General features: G+C 47.7%; 1 protein-coding gene across 1 annotated transcript in view; it reads right to left on the reverse strand.

The window, feature by feature from the left end:
• Positions 1 to 524: 524 nt before the first annotated feature.
• Positions 525 to 16,805, reverse strand: part of LOC111219679 — a 29,458-nt gene continuing 13,177 nt past the window's right edge. Inside the window, exons 21-48 of the mRNA XM_022742395.1 lie at positions 16,520 to 16,697; positions 16,232 to 16,409; positions 15,854 to 15,980; positions 15,643 to 15,762; positions 15,092 to 15,242; positions 14,895 to 15,007; positions 14,234 to 14,384; positions 13,813 to 14,061; positions 13,021 to 13,233; positions 10,910 to 11,091; positions 10,578 to 10,758; positions 10,315 to 10,457; positions 9,302 to 9,483; positions 8,505 to 8,764; positions 8,184 to 8,409; positions 7,913 to 8,096; positions 6,994 to 7,120; positions 6,820 to 6,900; positions 6,437 to 6,622; positions 6,073 to 6,347; positions 5,446 to 5,594; positions 5,155 to 5,239; positions 4,345 to 4,459; positions 2,773 to 2,904; positions 2,423 to 2,689; positions 1,609 to 1,732; positions 1,337 to 1,493; positions 525 to 1,262 (exon numbers count right to left, since the gene is read on the reverse strand). Of these exons, the coding sequence (XP_022598116.1) occupies positions 849 to 1,262; positions 1,337 to 1,493; positions 1,609 to 1,732; positions 2,423 to 2,689; positions 2,773 to 2,904; positions 4,345 to 4,459; positions 5,155 to 5,239; positions 5,446 to 5,594; positions 6,073 to 6,347; positions 6,437 to 6,622; positions 6,820 to 6,900; positions 6,994 to 7,120; positions 7,913 to 8,096; positions 8,184 to 8,409; positions 8,505 to 8,764; positions 9,302 to 9,483; positions 10,315 to 10,457; positions 10,578 to 10,758; positions 10,910 to 11,091; positions 13,021 to 13,233; positions 13,813 to 14,061; positions 14,234 to 14,384; positions 14,895 to 15,007; positions 15,092 to 15,242; positions 15,643 to 15,762; positions 15,854 to 15,980; positions 16,232 to 16,409; positions 16,520 to 16,697 (4,950 nt within the window). The 3' untranslated portion in view covers positions 525 to 848. The remainder of the gene's footprint in view (positions 1,263 to 1,336; positions 1,494 to 1,608; positions 1,733 to 2,422; positions 2,690 to 2,772; positions 2,905 to 4,344; positions 4,460 to 5,154; positions 5,240 to 5,445; positions 5,595 to 6,072; positions 6,348 to 6,436; positions 6,623 to 6,819; positions 6,901 to 6,993; positions 7,121 to 7,912; positions 8,097 to 8,183; positions 8,410 to 8,504; positions 8,765 to 9,301; positions 9,484 to 10,314; positions 10,458 to 10,577; positions 10,759 to 10,909; positions 11,092 to 13,020; positions 13,234 to 13,812; positions 14,062 to 14,233; positions 14,385 to 14,894; positions 15,008 to 15,091; positions 15,243 to 15,642; positions 15,763 to 15,853; positions 15,981 to 16,231; positions 16,410 to 16,519; positions 16,698 to 16,805) is intronic.

Genomic DNA, 16,805 nt, shown 5'->3' on the forward strand with positions numbered 1-16,805 from the left:
TCTTAAGTAAGAGTTAAGAGGTGTTTTGTGAGGTCACACTGACCTTGACCTTTAACCTCTGACTAAAATCTAATCAGTTCGTCCTTGAGTCCATGTGAACGTTTGTGCCAAATTTGAAGAGATTCCCTTGAGGAGTTCTCGAGATATTACGTTCACAAGGCCACCACCGTGTTTTGTGAGGTCACTGTGACCTTGAGCTTTGACCTTTGACCACCAAAAACTAAAACATGTGGTCTCGGTGGTGGCAGTTTTGTGTGGTTCAGGCTTGACCTGAAGAGACTGTCAGACGCCCTCTCCTCTGAAGACTAATAATGGTATTTAAGGTTTTCGTGTAAGTGGTTTAAGATTAGTGGAGGAGCATCATATGGATGTTTTGTGTGTCTGCTCCTTGTGACAGTGTAATCAGCAGGAATGATGGGAGCCTGTGAGGGACCTGTCCACTCAGCTATAATCACTTCATCTGTCAGCGAGGTTCAGGTGACTGAGGATGTAACAGCAGCGTTCACACACACGAGTCAGAGTAGTTCAGTTGACAAAAACAGTTTTATTTTGAAGGAATGCTGGAGTAAAGGTGAGGTAGGGGATTAAAAAAGGGTTAAAAACATTCAGTTTGTCACTGACCCCTTTAAAACAGTTCAAAGACTAGAAAACACACATCGAGTTCGTTGGCAATAAAAATAATGTTTTGGACAGAAAAATGAACAAGGAATGTGCAAAACTAATAAGATACAGTAGTACATCAGTTAAAAGAACTAAAACCAGTGCAGTAGGATAAAGTTAAAAAGGAGACCAAACACTGGACCTGTCACTGTGGTGAGTTTTAGTGCAAATATCCCACAAACTGAGCCTCAAACAAACAGGTAAAGTGCCAGGTCTTTTGTGTGAAGATGCTGTGCCAGGTTCCGGATGCGAACCAGACGGACGTTGTGAGCGTCTCCGGCGCTGTACACCCTGAAGATGTGGTAGCGCTCCTTCTCCCGCAGAGCCAGGTCCAGCTCGTTGGCCGAGAGGTGGATGAATGACTTCTCCTTCTTAATAGTCGACTTCACCTCCACGTACACCACCTCCGCTCCTCCTCCAGCTCCGAAGGTGAGCCTGAAGTCGTAGGGCTGGCCGCTCTCTCCGCTCTGGTTGCACCACAGGACATGGGCGGGGCGCCCAGGGTCATCGCCGTCCCGCCAGTCGCACAGGAAGGAGTTGACCAGCTGCTCTCCCCACTCACCAATCGCCGCCACGTCCATGGCGTCGTCAGATAACACCACCTGCGGGAGAATAGCAGTTTAGCTGGCTAACACTCAGCCGCTGGGAAACCATCACATGTGGTGGGAGTACTCACGGTGGTGGGCCTCTGGCAGGTGAGCTCCATGTCCTCCAGAGTGGCCTGAGGGGGCTGGACTTTGCTCCAAAGGGGGAAGTCCAGGTTCAGAGGGGGGCGCTGAGTGTCTGCGGTCCCCTGAAATGTACTGGAGAGCACCACGGCCTCAGGGACGACGCTGAGAGACAAAGGGAGGAGCAGGTGGAGAGAAGTGGGATTATAGATTAAATAAAAATCAACATTAGTTTTCTACATGAATATTTCAGACTGTGGGAGGAGGAGGAGACGCCTACAGGCTGCTGGGAGCAGGCTGCTCTCTGACGGTCTCAGCAGGCTGTGCAGATGGAGGACTCTGTGCTGGTCTGGGATCTGGGGGACCCTCCTGTCTGTCAGTGGTCTCATTCTGCTGACCGTGATCTGTCAGACAAACAAGACCAAGAGGAAGAATTCACATTCACTGTGGAGGATCTCTGCTCTGTCACACTGCAGATAAAACAGAACCAGCTGATCTGTGTTATTCATTAAATATTAAAGGTCCATATAGCCTAGAGGTAGATGTCCATGTGTAGTGTGATTATAGATCAGCTCTAGCTTTTATATTAATACTGTGAAAGTATCAAAGCCTCAGTCCACAGAGAAATGCACACAGCCTGTATTCAGAAACTGAGCCTTAAAACCAGCCGTCAGGACTTCTGGAACTTTGTGATGTCACAACAAAGCAGTCACCAAGCCCCGCCCACCTGGACCCACCATCCAAACCTTGCAGGATTTGGTTTCTCTGAATGTTTACTTGAAATCTTGAAATCTTTTTTTTGTTTGATCGCTCAATAATATATAATAATATAATGAAGCTGAAACATGGCCGACGTGTTCAGGAACCAGAAACCAAAACAATGACCTTAAAGAGGCTAAACCTCTGCAGAGCTGTGCAGAAATGTATCATTAAATATTTAATGTTCACTTCGCCAGACATTTGATCTATTATAAAAAGATAAATATTGATCGGTGGTGCAGCTTTCGGTTCAATAACCACATTGACTGGATTTTCCCTGTAACACTGAACCAGTACAGACAGACGGACGGACGGAGGTTTGTTGAATGCGTTACCTGGAGGTGGTTGTGTGGAGCTGATGTTGGGGGTCACAGCAGCAGGGTGAGGCAGGCCCGGGTGGCTGAGGGCTCTGTGAGGGAGGGGCTGGTCTGGAGGTCTGCTGCTCCTGAGTGGCTGGTTTCCTTCAGAGCTGCTGGGACTCTGGGGGGGGGCATAGCTGCCTTCTCTGGGCCCAGCGTCTCTCTCTGGGTCCCGGTCTTTAGGCGCAGCAGGAGGTGGCCACATCTTCATTACGGCTTCTACTACGCCTCCACCTGTCTGACCTGTTGGCACACAGACACTGTGAGTCATGGGAAATGTAGTTTCTCCTCGTTTCTTCCTTTATTTTGAACGGCTGTGTAAATACCTGATCGACTGGCTCCTGTGTTCAGGATCGACGCTTTAGGAGGCCAGCAGACCAGCGTCTGCTCCCCATCCTCCTGTGCAGGGTGGGCCGGCTCCTCCAGGGAGCTGACGGAGGAGTAACTCCTCGACAGCACTGAAGACAAGAATTAAAACCAACGAAGAAGAAGAAGAAAGCAGAGAATAAAAGCTGTGAAACAACAATCACATAAAAGCCTGTCTCACATATTTTGTAACGAGTCCTTTGATGAAATGAATCCACGGGAATGTGTGTGTGTGTGTGTGTGTGTGTGTGTGTGTGTGTGTGTGTGTGTGCGTGTGTGTGTGTGGTCTACTGATGTTGTGGGGACCTAAATCTGTTTATACTGTTGCATTATGTAGACAAAAAGTAAGTTCCCATCATTAAATTTTAAGGGCGAAGACGTGTGTGTAGGTGTGTGTGTGTGTGTGTGTGTGTGTGTGTGTGTGTGTGTGTGTGTGTGTGTGTGTGTGTGTGTGTGTGTGTGTGTGTGTGTGTGTGCGTGCTCTGCTGCAGTGAGGGATCTGCTCCTCTCACTCTTTGAGCCTTGGCAACAGCTGCTCTTTTATGTTGCCACACACAACAGTGAACAAACTCAAATTAGCATATGTGAGAAACGCACCAGTTATCTTTCTCGGTGTGTGTGTGTGTGTGTGTGTGTGTGTGTGTGCGCGTGCGGGGCTGAGACTCTTTGAATATTATGAAATGATGGTGGAAATCAGGGCAAATGTGACAGAGACTTGGAGAAACAGCAGATGTGAAGCGGCTCTGTGTCGTTAGGATTCATCTCAGGCTGCAGTTATATCACAGTTACAGTTACAAGATGATTCTCTGCATCAACACTGAGCTGCAGATACAGATTATTAAAGAACCTCTGATGAAGATCAACCTTGTTAACGTCCATATGATGTTTTTATATAATACAAACATATGATGATGAAATAATCATCAACTCCATGACCGAGTGTTTCCACCTCGAACTGCAGTGAACCAATCACAGTCTCATAGAAACAGATTCAGGGTTTCATACGTCACAAACTTAAGGAACCAATCCTGTCACCTTGTGGGGACGGGGGGCGGGGCTAAATACACCTGAAACCTTGTCAGTACATAAAGCGAGAGAGTTAGCATTAGCGCAACTGCTAACACTGTGTCCGCCACTGACCGTAACAAGCTAACAAACAACATAAACAAATAAATGATGCTGGTTCTGATGCGTCTGCTAGTCTCTGGTTCTGGTCTCAGACTCCTCCTCTGAGTCTGGGTCTGACTGAGGCTCCAACATGTGGCTGAGTCTCTCTGATGTTTCCTCCTCTCACCATCTTGATGCTCTCTGCTCTCTCACCTGTCCACCTGGAGCCAGCAGGTGGTGGGCGGGGCTTAAGGCCTGATCCAGGTTGATCAACCAGGAAGTGAGAGGAGATGAGCTTCAGACTCAGTTAAATGTGTGGAAAACATGTTAAACTAAACATGAATCACAGCAGAGGATTTTAAAAACATGTCTGGAGGAACTACTTAACCCAGCACCTACATACACCTGGAGCTCGGACTCTGTACCTCTGTCCAGGTTCATATCTGGTCTGGGGGGCTCGGGGACCTCCCACTGCTCCTCCTCTCTGGGCAGCTCTCTGATGTCCTCTTTCTGCAGCAATCTGTTCAGAGCTCCTGCATCCTGCACACACACACACACACACACACACACACACACACACAGTTCATGACCTCATCACGATGTAGGACATTACATGTGTTTTATATATAAGATTTTATGAATGTTTTAAGGATTAACACGCAGCACTGATCCAGTGGTTACATCATAAGACCCGAGCTGAGGACATGTTGGGTTCCTCCTCTCAGATCCTCAGAGAAAATGTTGATGACCTCATTAACCCGTCCTGCCAGTGACTGTTTGATCAACAGGATTAACACAGTGGAGTCCAGACGTCTGCGGCCGCTCTCCCAGTTACAGTAATAAACAGATATAATGAGTGGAGGGGCAGATCAGTCCACAGCCGCTCACATCATCTGACTCCGCTGCATCAAACGTCTGTAACGCTGCAGAATCTCATCATTAAAACCTTAAATCAAATCAGTTTCTAATATTGATGATGTAACACAGCTGCTGCACAAAAACACACCGGATGAGTTGTTCAATAGAGAGAAATCAGAGCTGAGGCCTGATGTTTTAACCTCTGACCTCTGAGTCTGTGTGAGAGAGGAGAGCGAGCCGCCACGTAAACGAGACTCCCTCCAGGGAACCGGCTTATTAGATACTGCTGCGCTCCGCTCTCTCTCTGTGTGTGTGTGTGTGTGTGTGTGTGTGTGTTCGAGTGTGTGATGGAGAAGGACAGGATATGGATTAGTTACATCGAGTGTGGTGATCAGGGCGCTCAGGAAATGCATCAGCTCTTTTCTGTGGTCGCTCTCGGTGCAGAACAGTTTCACCAGCTCCCTGAAACACACACACACACACACACACACACACACACACACACACACACACACACACAAAGACACACACACATCTATGAGCATCACATGATTCTTTTGTTGATAACACTCAGTATTAACTTGCAACAAGAGGAGAGAAGAAGCTTGAAGAATGGCATTGTGGGAAAAGGCTGCGTGTCAGGACTCAGCAGAGAGAGTGTTTCGGACCTGCAGATGTCCAGCCGAGCGGTCAGGTGATCTTTCTGGATGTAGAGCTCCTTCTCGTCCTTCAGCAGACAGATGACGTCCTGCAGCTCCACCACCGGCACATCGATGTCGGCGACATCCAGCTGGTAGCGGATGTACAGCTTCCCCACCTGTGAGCAGACAGACAGCAGGTTCCAGGGTGAGGCCAGGTGTACGTAATAAACAAGAGCTGAGGGGACAGACAGTTACAGTACTGAGAATAACTGGTCTGTCACATGATCAGATCCACCGCTGACCTGCACCTGATGAGCGGCAGACTGAATGTGGACAGTAAGTCTGAGACACCGACTGAGCCGACCTGCCCTCAGTGTTCATGTTAGTAAATCTGAGCTGACAGAACCGCAGGGACACGGAGGCTGAGAGGAGGTTCCTGCTGCTGAAGCTGTGGTCGGCAGCAACAACAACCGGCCCGCCAGATTATTCTGATAATCTCTTCTTTTATTTTATTTCAAAATATCAGACTGACAGACCCGCATGAAGTTATAATGTCCAACTAGATTATACTTCTTTGAACAGGGACGAACAAAGCCTCAGTCTGATCAAACAGGAAACAACCTGCAGGTCCCGAGTGAGCTGTGAGCGTCCTACCTGTCCGAAGTAAAGACGCTTGATCTTCTCTCCGATGTTGTTGTCGATCAGGTCTGAGTAGACGTCACCCAGCTCTTCGTGGTGGTAGAGGAACCTCTGGATGTAGGGGACAACAAAGCGCACCATGGCCTGCATGGGCGGACAGGGCCTCAGGTTCTCAGTCTGAGGCTCGGTCTTCACGCAGTGGGACAGAGGACGGATGCCGCAGATCTCCAGAAACAAAGATCGGTCCTTCTCTTTGAAGGCTGGGGCGGAGTTCGCTCGCTCTCCTGTGACTGTGGGACACAAACAGTCACAATCTCCATTTTGAATATTTGTCTAGGATCAATAATTAAACAGTGTTAATCTAACACTACACAGGTACCAGAGTTCCCGGTCCGGCCTCTCGGAGCCGCCTTCTTGTCTGCTGGCGGCAGGTGGAGCAGACAGACCTGCTGGCGATGTTTAAAGATCTTCTCCAGCTCTCTGTTGTCAGCGATCATGGGTTTACGTGCCAGACTCACCCAGCTGCTGTCCTTGGTGGGGAAGACCCTCTTATCAGACACCATACCTGGACACAGGTAAACAGGAAGGAGAGTCAGACGTTTGTGTTATTCCATTAGTTCCGTTAGTTAACGGCTCCAAGACAGAAGCAGCTGATTCTCCACTGATGCTGCTCTGACAGGTGGTGGATGACGCTCGTTCACACAGACTGAGGAGGTGATGGAGGTGGATTGTGTTTGTGACATCAGTGTGAACTTCACTCACCTTTCAGAGTGGAGCAGTAACTCTGATTGAGCTTGAAAGTGTTTTCCTGTTCTCCAGACACTGGGATTTTACACTTTTGAGCTGTTGAAGACATAAAGACATTATTTATATTATATTATATTATATTATATTATATTATATTATATTATATTATATTATGCTGAATGCTCTTACCAAGTCGGGCGTAGAGCACTGACACATCCTGCAGCACTTCAGCAGTCGGGATGGGCGATGAGGAGCAGATCAGCTCCATCAGACCCACATACTGGTTCATATTGGGGCTGGGCTCCACACTCAGGAGCTAAATATAAAGAGATGTAATCACAGACACATAAACAGTGTACATTAGCTTCAAACAGCCAGGTATAAGTTCATTAAAGAAGCTGAGGACAGCCTGTGGAGCTGGTTTCCCAGAGTCCCGAGGACTAGTCCTGCCTGCTAGCAGAGGTTAGGCTAACGTTAGCTAGTCACCAGAGGCCTTCTCTCTTGTAGATTTAAAAATGAAAACATGCAGTTTGAAAATGGGAACCAGTAAAAGCAGCAGGTTTAAGTATTTCTGAACTGATCTCACGCGTTTCTTTATTTGTCTTCTACATGGATCATCAGCTGTGTTTAGCTTTAGCTCCCATTTTAAAGCAGCTAGCGTCAGCTGGAAACCAACTCACATAGCTAACGTTAGCTTATTTAGCTAGCTAGCTACACATGATAAAGTCATTGTTGTTGTTAGCACCTAGAAACCTTTTATATCTTTTGTATATTCAAATATTTGTATCCCTCCACTGTATATACTGTGTTGTCTTTGCTGTTTCTTTTACTTGATTGTTTTAAAGAAACGTTTTTTTTTATTATTATGATTAGATTTTTTTTCTTTCTTTCTGTTTTTGTTTGATCTAAATAGTTTTTATGTTGAGATGAGGTTGACAGAAGCCCTCCATGGGTTTTCTCACCTTCACATCCACGTCATAAAAAAACTGTACAATGTATTTGTAAAGTTTTCTGTGTGCGAATAAATAAATCAAATCAAACATTGTCGACATGTAGGGAAATGACTGAGCATTGACAGTAACAGGCAGCACAGCGTCGAGCAGCGTACCCTGGTGAAGAAGTCTTTCATGCCGTCCAGCTGGCTGTAGAAAGGAGCCAGGAGTTTGGGCTCCTGGACGCTGCTGTCCTGGCTGTGGATCAGCTGTTTGTAGCGCTGGAACATGGTGGTCGTGTCGCTCCAGCACACCTCCTTCAGGTGGTAGAAGCGTCCTGAGCACCAGTCGTCAGCTCGTCTGGGGAAGAGAGGTTTTACTCAGGGGTTTAAGATTCTGACACGAACCTGAGAAAAGAGAGAGAGAGCGACAGAGCTGACGATGTACCTGTTGTACTCTATGAAGACTGCAGGTGTGTGCTGGAACAGCTCCTTCAGGCTGCTCTGGGGACAGTTTGTGTGCAGGTAGCTGTACATGTTGTGGATGTGCTGAATGGTGGAGATGAAGCCCGCCCCCTCTGACTCGTCCCCAGGTTGTCTCTGCTCCTCGGGTTTGACGCACCACTCCTTCAGGTAGGTGATCAGAGCCTCCACTGAGATGCTCTGTCTCATTCCTGAAGGAGCGAAAACACAGTGACAACCTGCAGTAAATAGAGGATGATCAATAACTAAAGATATCTGATCTCCACCACAGCAGACACATCTTTACCCAGAGCTCTGCTGAAGTCGCTGGGGTCTAAGTCCACGTAGAAGACGTGAGTCCCCAGCAGGCTGGTGACCTCAGGTGAGGTCAGGTAGACTGAGTTGGGACACAGGAACTTCCTCTCTCTCTTGTCTCCCTCCAGCGGGCGATAGGCTGGCAGCCAATCAAGACGACGCAGGGCGTGGGAGAAGGAGGAAGTGGTGTCTTTGATTGCTCGTCCGTCGCTGTCAATCACCTGGGCTGTGAGGAACTGAGAGTAGCGGTGCCTGACGGAGTGAGACAGGTGAGACAGGTGGAGGTCAGTAATGGTTGGAACAGAAGAGATGACCTCTTCTTTACACCCTGTCGTATCACCTTGGGGATCGTTTGATAACTCTGTGTCTTCGGCTGCAGCTCAGTGAACTTCATGTCATTAAAGCGTCAGGACTGTGTGCCCCCCCCCCCCTGCAGAGGCTTCAGCGCTCAGCAGAGCTGCACGTGCTCAGTGATCAGAGGTCGATGCTCTGAAGAGAAAGCTACTCGTGTTAAATGGACCGGTTTAATGGCAGCTACGCTCCACATGCGCCTGCAGAGCCACGACTAAAGAAGAAGAGATTACATGTGAAGTTTGTGACAGACACAAAACCGCTGCAGCGTCTTCCTGCCTTTACTGAATGTAAATAAGAGCAGGTATGAAAATATGGAAGTTACACCACTGGTCGGCCAAGTGTTGGGCTTTTCCCATTGGCTGCTGCTCTTTCAAAATGATTTGGTGCAAACGGTTTTACAGAAACATGGCTGTGCGTCTGTGACAGGTGTGTTACCCAGTGTCCCAGTTGGTGGCCAGCAGCTTCAGTAAGGCCGTCCTCTGCTGCAGGAGGACGGCGTCCGGCAGCTGGGCAGTGGCCAGGGCACGAAACTCCTCACAGGGGTAGTCATCGAGCACACAGCCCTCCCCAGGGATGAGGCGCCACATTGTGCTTTCAGATGACCAGTGGCTGGAGGCCTGGGGGAGGGGGAGGAGGAGGAGGAGGAGGGGGAGGGGGAGGGGGAGACAGAAAAGTATTAAACAAAAACACCTAGTGTTACTGAAGAGGGGACAGGTGAACGTGACTTTTCACGCCGTCGCTGCGTTTAAAACAAGAGCTCCCTCCATCTCCATTTTTAAATCTCAGCTAAAGACACATTTGTACTCACTGGCCTTTTTTAGCTCGCTAACCTTTTAGCCCGTTGTCATGTTCATAATTGTGTATTTTCCTTGTTATTTTCTTGTTTCTGTCAGTGTGTTTACGTGTTTCTACTTTCCTTGTGCTTTACTTATTCTTCACATTTGTTTTACTTCATTTTATTTATTCTAATCATCCTCCGGCTGTGTTTAAATGAGCTCTAGAAATAAAGTTAAACTCTCCACCTCACTTGTTCAGCCTTGTTACGCAGGAAATATGAAACTCCATTGTTCCAACATTACGTGAAGGCAGCAGGAGTTTCTCAGTGACTGATGGTGTCAGGACAAATCCACATGTTATCCCCCTCTATCTGCAGCTCAGGCTAAAACAGGCTCCGGGCCTCAGCTCTGTCTGTGACACCTGCTTTTTCTGCTCATCTTCAAAGCAGATATTGATCTCTCTAATGACTCATCATCGTTAGTATCTTCATCCTTTAATCACCACCTGAGTCATCGTGATGAGTCACACTTGTTTTCTAATGCAGAGGAAGAGTCTGTTCTGCCTCTGGTGTCCATGCAACCGGTAAATATTGTGTCTTCACACGACACATCCACAGCCTTTTATCATCTGTGCTCACAGCTGCGGTGTTAGCGGTGCGACGGCCTCCTCACCAGTTCTTTAGCGCTGAGCGTTTGTGTCTCTTTGCGGATGATGAGACCATCTCTGACTCCCAGTCTGCTGAACAGCTCCCTCCATCCTGCCACATCACCGTCTGTCTGCACGTAGCAGGGACTCAGTAAGATCCAGTCGCAGCCTGGAGGAGGAGGAGGAGGAGTCAGGATTAACGTTTCAAGGAGGAAAAAATGAAACAACAATGAATCTGAAATACTGTAAATAGTAGTGTGTGTGTGTGTGTGTGTGTGTGTGTGTGTACCCGGCAGTTCCTGCGGCAGGTTGATGTTGCCGTACTCCTCAGAGAAGTGCACTCTGTCCTGTCCCGGGCACAGCAGCCCCCTGCTGGTGAGGACGGGTACTGCGACGTCTGAGTACTGACTGGAGGAGGAATGCTGCTTGATGAAAACCAGGTAGCTCACCACCACCGCCTCGGGCTTCAGCTGATGATGATGATGATGATGATGATGATGCAGAAAGAAAGACACTTCAGCCAAGTACAAAGGTAAATACATTTTTATGCATAAAACCTGTAAAATTACTATAAAATCATGTTAATGACACCCAGTGGATCCAGTATATCCAGCGTCTTACCTTCCACTTGTTGTTGCGTATGGAGGGGTAGATGTGTTGCTCCAGCAGCTCCTGAGGCTCCAGTTCGTGGACTCCCAGTCTTCTGAGCAGCTCTCGAACCTGCTGACTCTCCAGAGGCTCCACGCAGCTCAGCAGCGAGGGATGAACGACGTTCACGTCCTTGTACAGTGCAGACAGCGGCCCTGTGAAGAGACAACATGGAGACTCTTATTCCACTTCATTTCTAAGTTACATTTATTTAGGGTTAGAGAAGAGAGAGGCAGAGGATCTGGAAGCGTAAAATACATCGAGTTCCTCATCAACCTGAATGTCTTAGTTTCCTCTCAGCTGAATCTGAACAGACATAACGACAGAACAGGTATAAACACACCTGAGTGTGTGTGAGTGAAAACCTCCAGTGACCTACCCCCCCCCCCCCCCCCCCCCCGAGCTCTGCACTGCTCAATATTTCAGTGGAACTCGGTTTAACTCCGTCGCCTGTCTGAAGTCATCACACACATCTCTGCCGACGTCACCTCTCAGATCTTCAGGCATTAGCTTCACTTGCAGAAGGATGAACTACACTCAGTGACCTGGAAACCGGCCTGAGTCGAGACTTCACTCCCTCTAATATCATTTCCTGTTCTTTGTTTCCAGGCTGCCTGAAGCGAGAGCTGGTGAACGCTGTTCTCCATCACACATGACTGCAGGAATGTGCTTATCTGAAGAATACACCAGTAATTTAGTGTTGGACACCTTTACAGGTGTGTGGCTGCGGTCGAAGATGGGCGTGTCATAAGTCAGAACATCAACATGTTTGACAAACGTCGTGGCTGCTGTGCTGCAAAAAAATTCGTGTTGCTTTTTTGTATTTGATGAAACATGATGATGTGATTTTTGTTGGTCTTGTACCAAACAAACATGTTCTTTTACATCTGGAGAACACGATCTGTAGGCCGGGGCGTCTCTGTAGCGCCACAATGCTAATGGTGCTAACAGTACACAACAATGTGACACGTTTGACCTTCATCAGATAAACTGCAGCTCCTGTGATTCAGATATCACACTTGGTCACATTTTGATTTTATTTGGATTAATTGTGCAGCTCGAGACGGGATCAATACTTTCTTGACATTTTATAGACCAACGAGAGAGAGACAGAGAGACAGAGAGAGAGAGAGACAGAGACAGAGACAGAGAGACAGAGAGAGAGACAGAGAGAGACAGAGAGAGAGACAGAGAGACAGAGAGAGCAGAGAGAGAGAGAGAGCGAACAGAGAGAGAGAGAGGAGAGAGACAGAGCAGAGATGAGAGAGTGACAGAGAGAGAGACAGAGAGAAGAAGAAGAGAGAGAGACAAGAGAGAGGGAGGAGAGAGAGAGACAAGAGAGAGAGATAGAGAGAAGAGAGACACGAGAGAGAGAGAGAGCAGAGAGAGAGAGACAGGAAGAAGAGACAGACAGAGAGGAGAGACAGACAGACAGGATGTTCACAAAATCAATAATTCATGTCTGCTATTCTAACCCTCTTGCTCTGGCCAAGTGTGTGGATGTGGGTGAGTGTTGAGCAGTTTCACATCTTCTTCTCAGAAGAAAGGTGGTGGTTTGTCAGCATGCTTCCTCTCTGTAGCTCGGTGTGTGTGTGTGTGTGTGTGTGTGTGTGTGTGTGTGTGGACTCTCACAGAGCAGACAGCTGTTGACGCAGGTCCTTTAAAACGTTTCTGAATCACCGTCTCTGTTTGTCTGAGTATCACATAATCCACGGTGCTATTTTTATTTCGCTCATGAAGAACCACCGTCACTCTAACCTTCACTGCCGATGCTCTGTGAGACAGATGGAGAGTGGAGCATGTGAAGCTCTCACCACCACCGAGGTGATATATATTTATCTGTTTTTATTTCTCCACATCAGCTCAACACATTTTTAGAAAGTGGAAACTGTGAAAGTGTCCTGCCCTACATCCAGACGGCTGCTGCTCCATCTGTTGCTGTTATTGTGATTTAGCTCCGTCCAATCAGGACACGTCGATAGAAACTATTTCTACTGACTATAATAATATATTCTGTATTTGAATAAGTTGAATCAATAACTGTTGTATGATTTAACTGTGTGAATATGTTCAAAATAAATTACCTGTCTGAGCCTGAGCTTTCTTTTTCTTGGTCCTGGCTTCCTCCATTGGAAAGAACACGCCTCCACCGCTCAGTGCCACCACAGAGCCGTCAGCCAGGGGGATTATGGGTAGATCCTTGAGGGTCTGCAAGATGGAGTCTGCCTCCGCGTAGCCGTGCTCCAGAGCTCGGAAGTTGCAGACCAGCAGCCTGGCGAGCCGCCGCAGACCGGCGTCTGGGAAAGAGACACAGGGGCGGAGTCAGAGTGAGTGGCTGTGTCAGGGTGCAGAGAAGACACACCTCTCAGAAAGTGACAGGTAAGTTTCACTTCCTCCTGACAGCTCATTCTTCACCTTGAAAATAGTAACTTCTGCCTCTAGGCGTCTCTCAATCAAAACAATAACAAAAGGTGACGTTGGGTGACGTCATGAAATGGCGTGCGATCATGGGAGTTGTTTTCTTCACCACCATTACCGTAAGCTCCTCTCGGTTTGGATTCCTTCAGTGTCAGTGGTTCAGTGAATCAAACAGACCCGGTGATTGTAACCAGTAAACAAATAAAACGGTTTCACTTTAGAAATCAGAGATTCACCGACGCTGACAGAGGACGGGACGTCTCCAGCTGCTGGGAGCCGAGCTGTCTAACATTTACTCAGCTTGCTTCTCTGATAACTTCAGATCCAGATGTGCGACGACTAAAATCATCTGGTTCAGATACAGAGCTGAAAACCACCGAGGTGTAAAAAGTGTCTGTGGCTTAAAACTAGATAGAAGTCAAACTGATGACCCGTAAAACCTCTCCTCTCGCACACACCTGAGTGGATGCCTTCCTCCTTCATCAGCTCCTTGGCCATGGCTGTGGTTACCGTGGTAACGTCTGATCCCCGCAGGTGTCGGACTCCCAGGTGAGTGAGCAGGGAGGTGGGCGGGGCGGGGCTCAAATCCGGGTGGAGATAGGACAGAGACAGGTGTCTTTCGAGCTCGTCTCCACCAATCACCTCGCGGATCACGGGGTCCTGACAGACGGCCACCTGGGACGGCAGCTTGTACACGACCTTAGAATCTGGGAGGGAGGGAGGGAGGGAGAGAGGGAGGGAGAGAGAGCGAGAGAGAGAGAGAGAGAGGGAGGGAGGGAGGGAGAGGAGCATTCACAGCGTTTACTACATATATTTATTTATTTATTTATTGTGAGCGTTTTCATTTTCAGGTTTGAATTTGGAGCTCGTGAGTCACACCTGAGCTGAGTGTCGGCAGGAAAGCTTTGCCCTTCAGCAGCTGAATAATCTGCCCGGCAACAGGCTTGAAGAAGTCCAGCACCTCGTCAGGCAGAGGGATGAACTGGAGGAACTGGCAGAGACCCTTCAGCCCCCTGAACTCTGGGTGATTCTGGAACACAGGTTAGAACAACCAATGACTAAAGACTGACGAGTGCATCGTGTTTTGAACTCCCTGTACAAATCCTGATTCTGACTCTTACTTCATATTCCACAGACAATTTGATTTAGCTCAGCTGTAAAGAGTTTCTGGCCTTCAACTGAAACAGGAACAAACCTGTAAATTTTATATTTTAGTGAAACCTGTCACTGTTTTCTGACCTGCTGTCTTTTTAATTTGCTTTAAACTCCAACACTTCCTCCTGTTCCTGGTAAGCTTTTAATTTGAAACATTCACAGGAAATTTCTTTAAATGTAACTTACAGTAGCACATTACGCTGAATTTACCATGTAACCTCTTCAATGTGTTTTTACTTGTAAGTCATATATTATACTTGTAGTTTGCCGTGGTCGGTTTGTAAATGATCAGATTTTCCTTGAAGGCATCATTTACGTATAGTCTCCGCTCATCTGTTCATCAGGATGTAACTATATATCTTATATATATATAACACGGTCTCACAGTGAAGACATCCATGGCGTGGAGGAAGAGCTGCGGTATCTCAGATCGAAGCCACTGGTTCCAGGGGCTGTCTCTGTCCACGTCCTCACGAGACGAAGGGATGTCAAAGTCACCTGTGGAGCAGAGTCAGGTGAGTGGATTGCTCCGCCTCTCTGTGTCTGAGTGGACACCTCTACCACCTCAAAGTCCGTCCTCACCTTGGACGATGAAACGTAAGCCGAAACTCCGCAGGGGCAGATAGGCGAACACGGGCTGTTTCTGAGGCTGGCATATGATGTCACTTCCTGCGCTGTCGCTGCAGAGCTGGAAGGCCAGGGCGAGTTCGGTCGACTCAACGTTCTCTTTGATCTGACGGTGAAACAGATACAATTCAAGTTCAAAGACGCTTTATTGACATGACCAATACATGACAAATACAGCATTATCGAAGCAGACTGCACAAGCAGCGTCGGCTTCTAGAGGCCGGTCGCCATTATGTAATAAATAACATGACGCCAGCGAAAAATGTACGAAATCTAAACATTTTTTTTATTCCATATATTTAAAGGATTTTCAAAATATAAAGAATGTGAAAAACTGTGTAATTTTCAAAATATATATAATAATATATGCTAATCGGCCAATGGTTGTTTAAGGGGGCGGGAGCCGCGTTTTGAGACACTGCTGTGGAGTAAAGTTTGTCGGCCCTCGGGGGCCCCCCTCTGACAGCTGCCCGTTCACAAGCTGCTTCTCCGTGTGTGTTTATTACCTTCTTGGGCTCCAGCGTAGTTTTGACGACCAGCCAGCGCTCCACGCCCTCCGTGTGCTCCACCTCCAGCACGTCGTGACTCAGATCTTTTCGAGTCATGGTCATGAGACGTTTCTCACTCTGCGAGATGGAGAAAAACCAGGTGATTCCTCGAGACCTCTGTGAGGTTTGACGCAACGACTTCACCTGTGTGTGTACGTAGGGGAGCTACCTGGTTGTAGATGATGATGGAGCGCAGGCGGTGCAGGAAGAGCAGCAGGGAGGGGTGCACGTCATGAAACAGGTTTCTGGTCTGATGGCTCTCAGATCGCAGCGGGAGGCAGATCTTTGTGGTCCAGCTGGAAGTTAGAAAACAACAAATATCAAACAAGATTCCTCTGATTCATCCAACACTCACTCAAAACATTTTCAACATGACGTAACAGACAAACAACAAAGTTAATCATCCACTTATTGGTAGAAATATGCTTCAAAATCATTTTAAAACTGCAGTAATCAACTCTTATGACGCGGAGTATTTACAGAACATCCATCGTCCATGTTATTAATCCCTGTGTTTCTCCTGTGACAAGTGACAAAGGCCTGTAACCTGATGTGATTGACGTTCTTCAGCTGAGCGTCCACAGGCCTCTCGTCCTCAGTCCAGTGGGGGAGGATGTATCCCATGGAGCCGCACGTCCTGTCGAAGCGTAAGTGGAAGCCGTTGGAGTGAATCTCAGGACAGTCTGTGACCTTGAACACCGACTTGAAGCCTATGCCCTTTTGTCCTGTGAAGTAGCACAGCGAGGATTATTAAGAAGCTGTGATATATTTTCAGTAAGGAGTAAGTTTTTAAAATCTGTTTCCAGAGGAACTGAGACGTCATGTACGTTCGTACCGATGTATCCGTATTTGTGTTTGCCCTTGGTGCTGCAGCCCACGTCGCAGATGGCCTTGATGTTTCTCTCCTGGAAGCCGATCTCGTTGTTGAGAACAGTGATGCAGTCTTTCTCCACCACGAAGGCCAGTGACGGAACCACACCGACCTCTGACGGGTAACTGTTGTCATCAGCGTTCTGAACAGAAGGAAAAACAAGAACAGGGAGTTAAAATTACATTTAAAAAATTACGTTACTGAGATATCAACAAAATAAAATAACATGCGATAACAAAATGCCTCCGGC

This window comes from Seriola dumerili, unplaced genomic scaffold, assembly GCF_002260705.1.
Source record: "Seriola dumerili isolate Sdu_G_001 unplaced genomic scaffold, Sdu_1.0 BDQW01000068.1, whole genome shotgun sequence".
NCBI classification, from domain to species: Eukaryota; Metazoa; Chordata; class Actinopteri; order Carangiformes; family Carangidae; genus Seriola; species Seriola dumerili.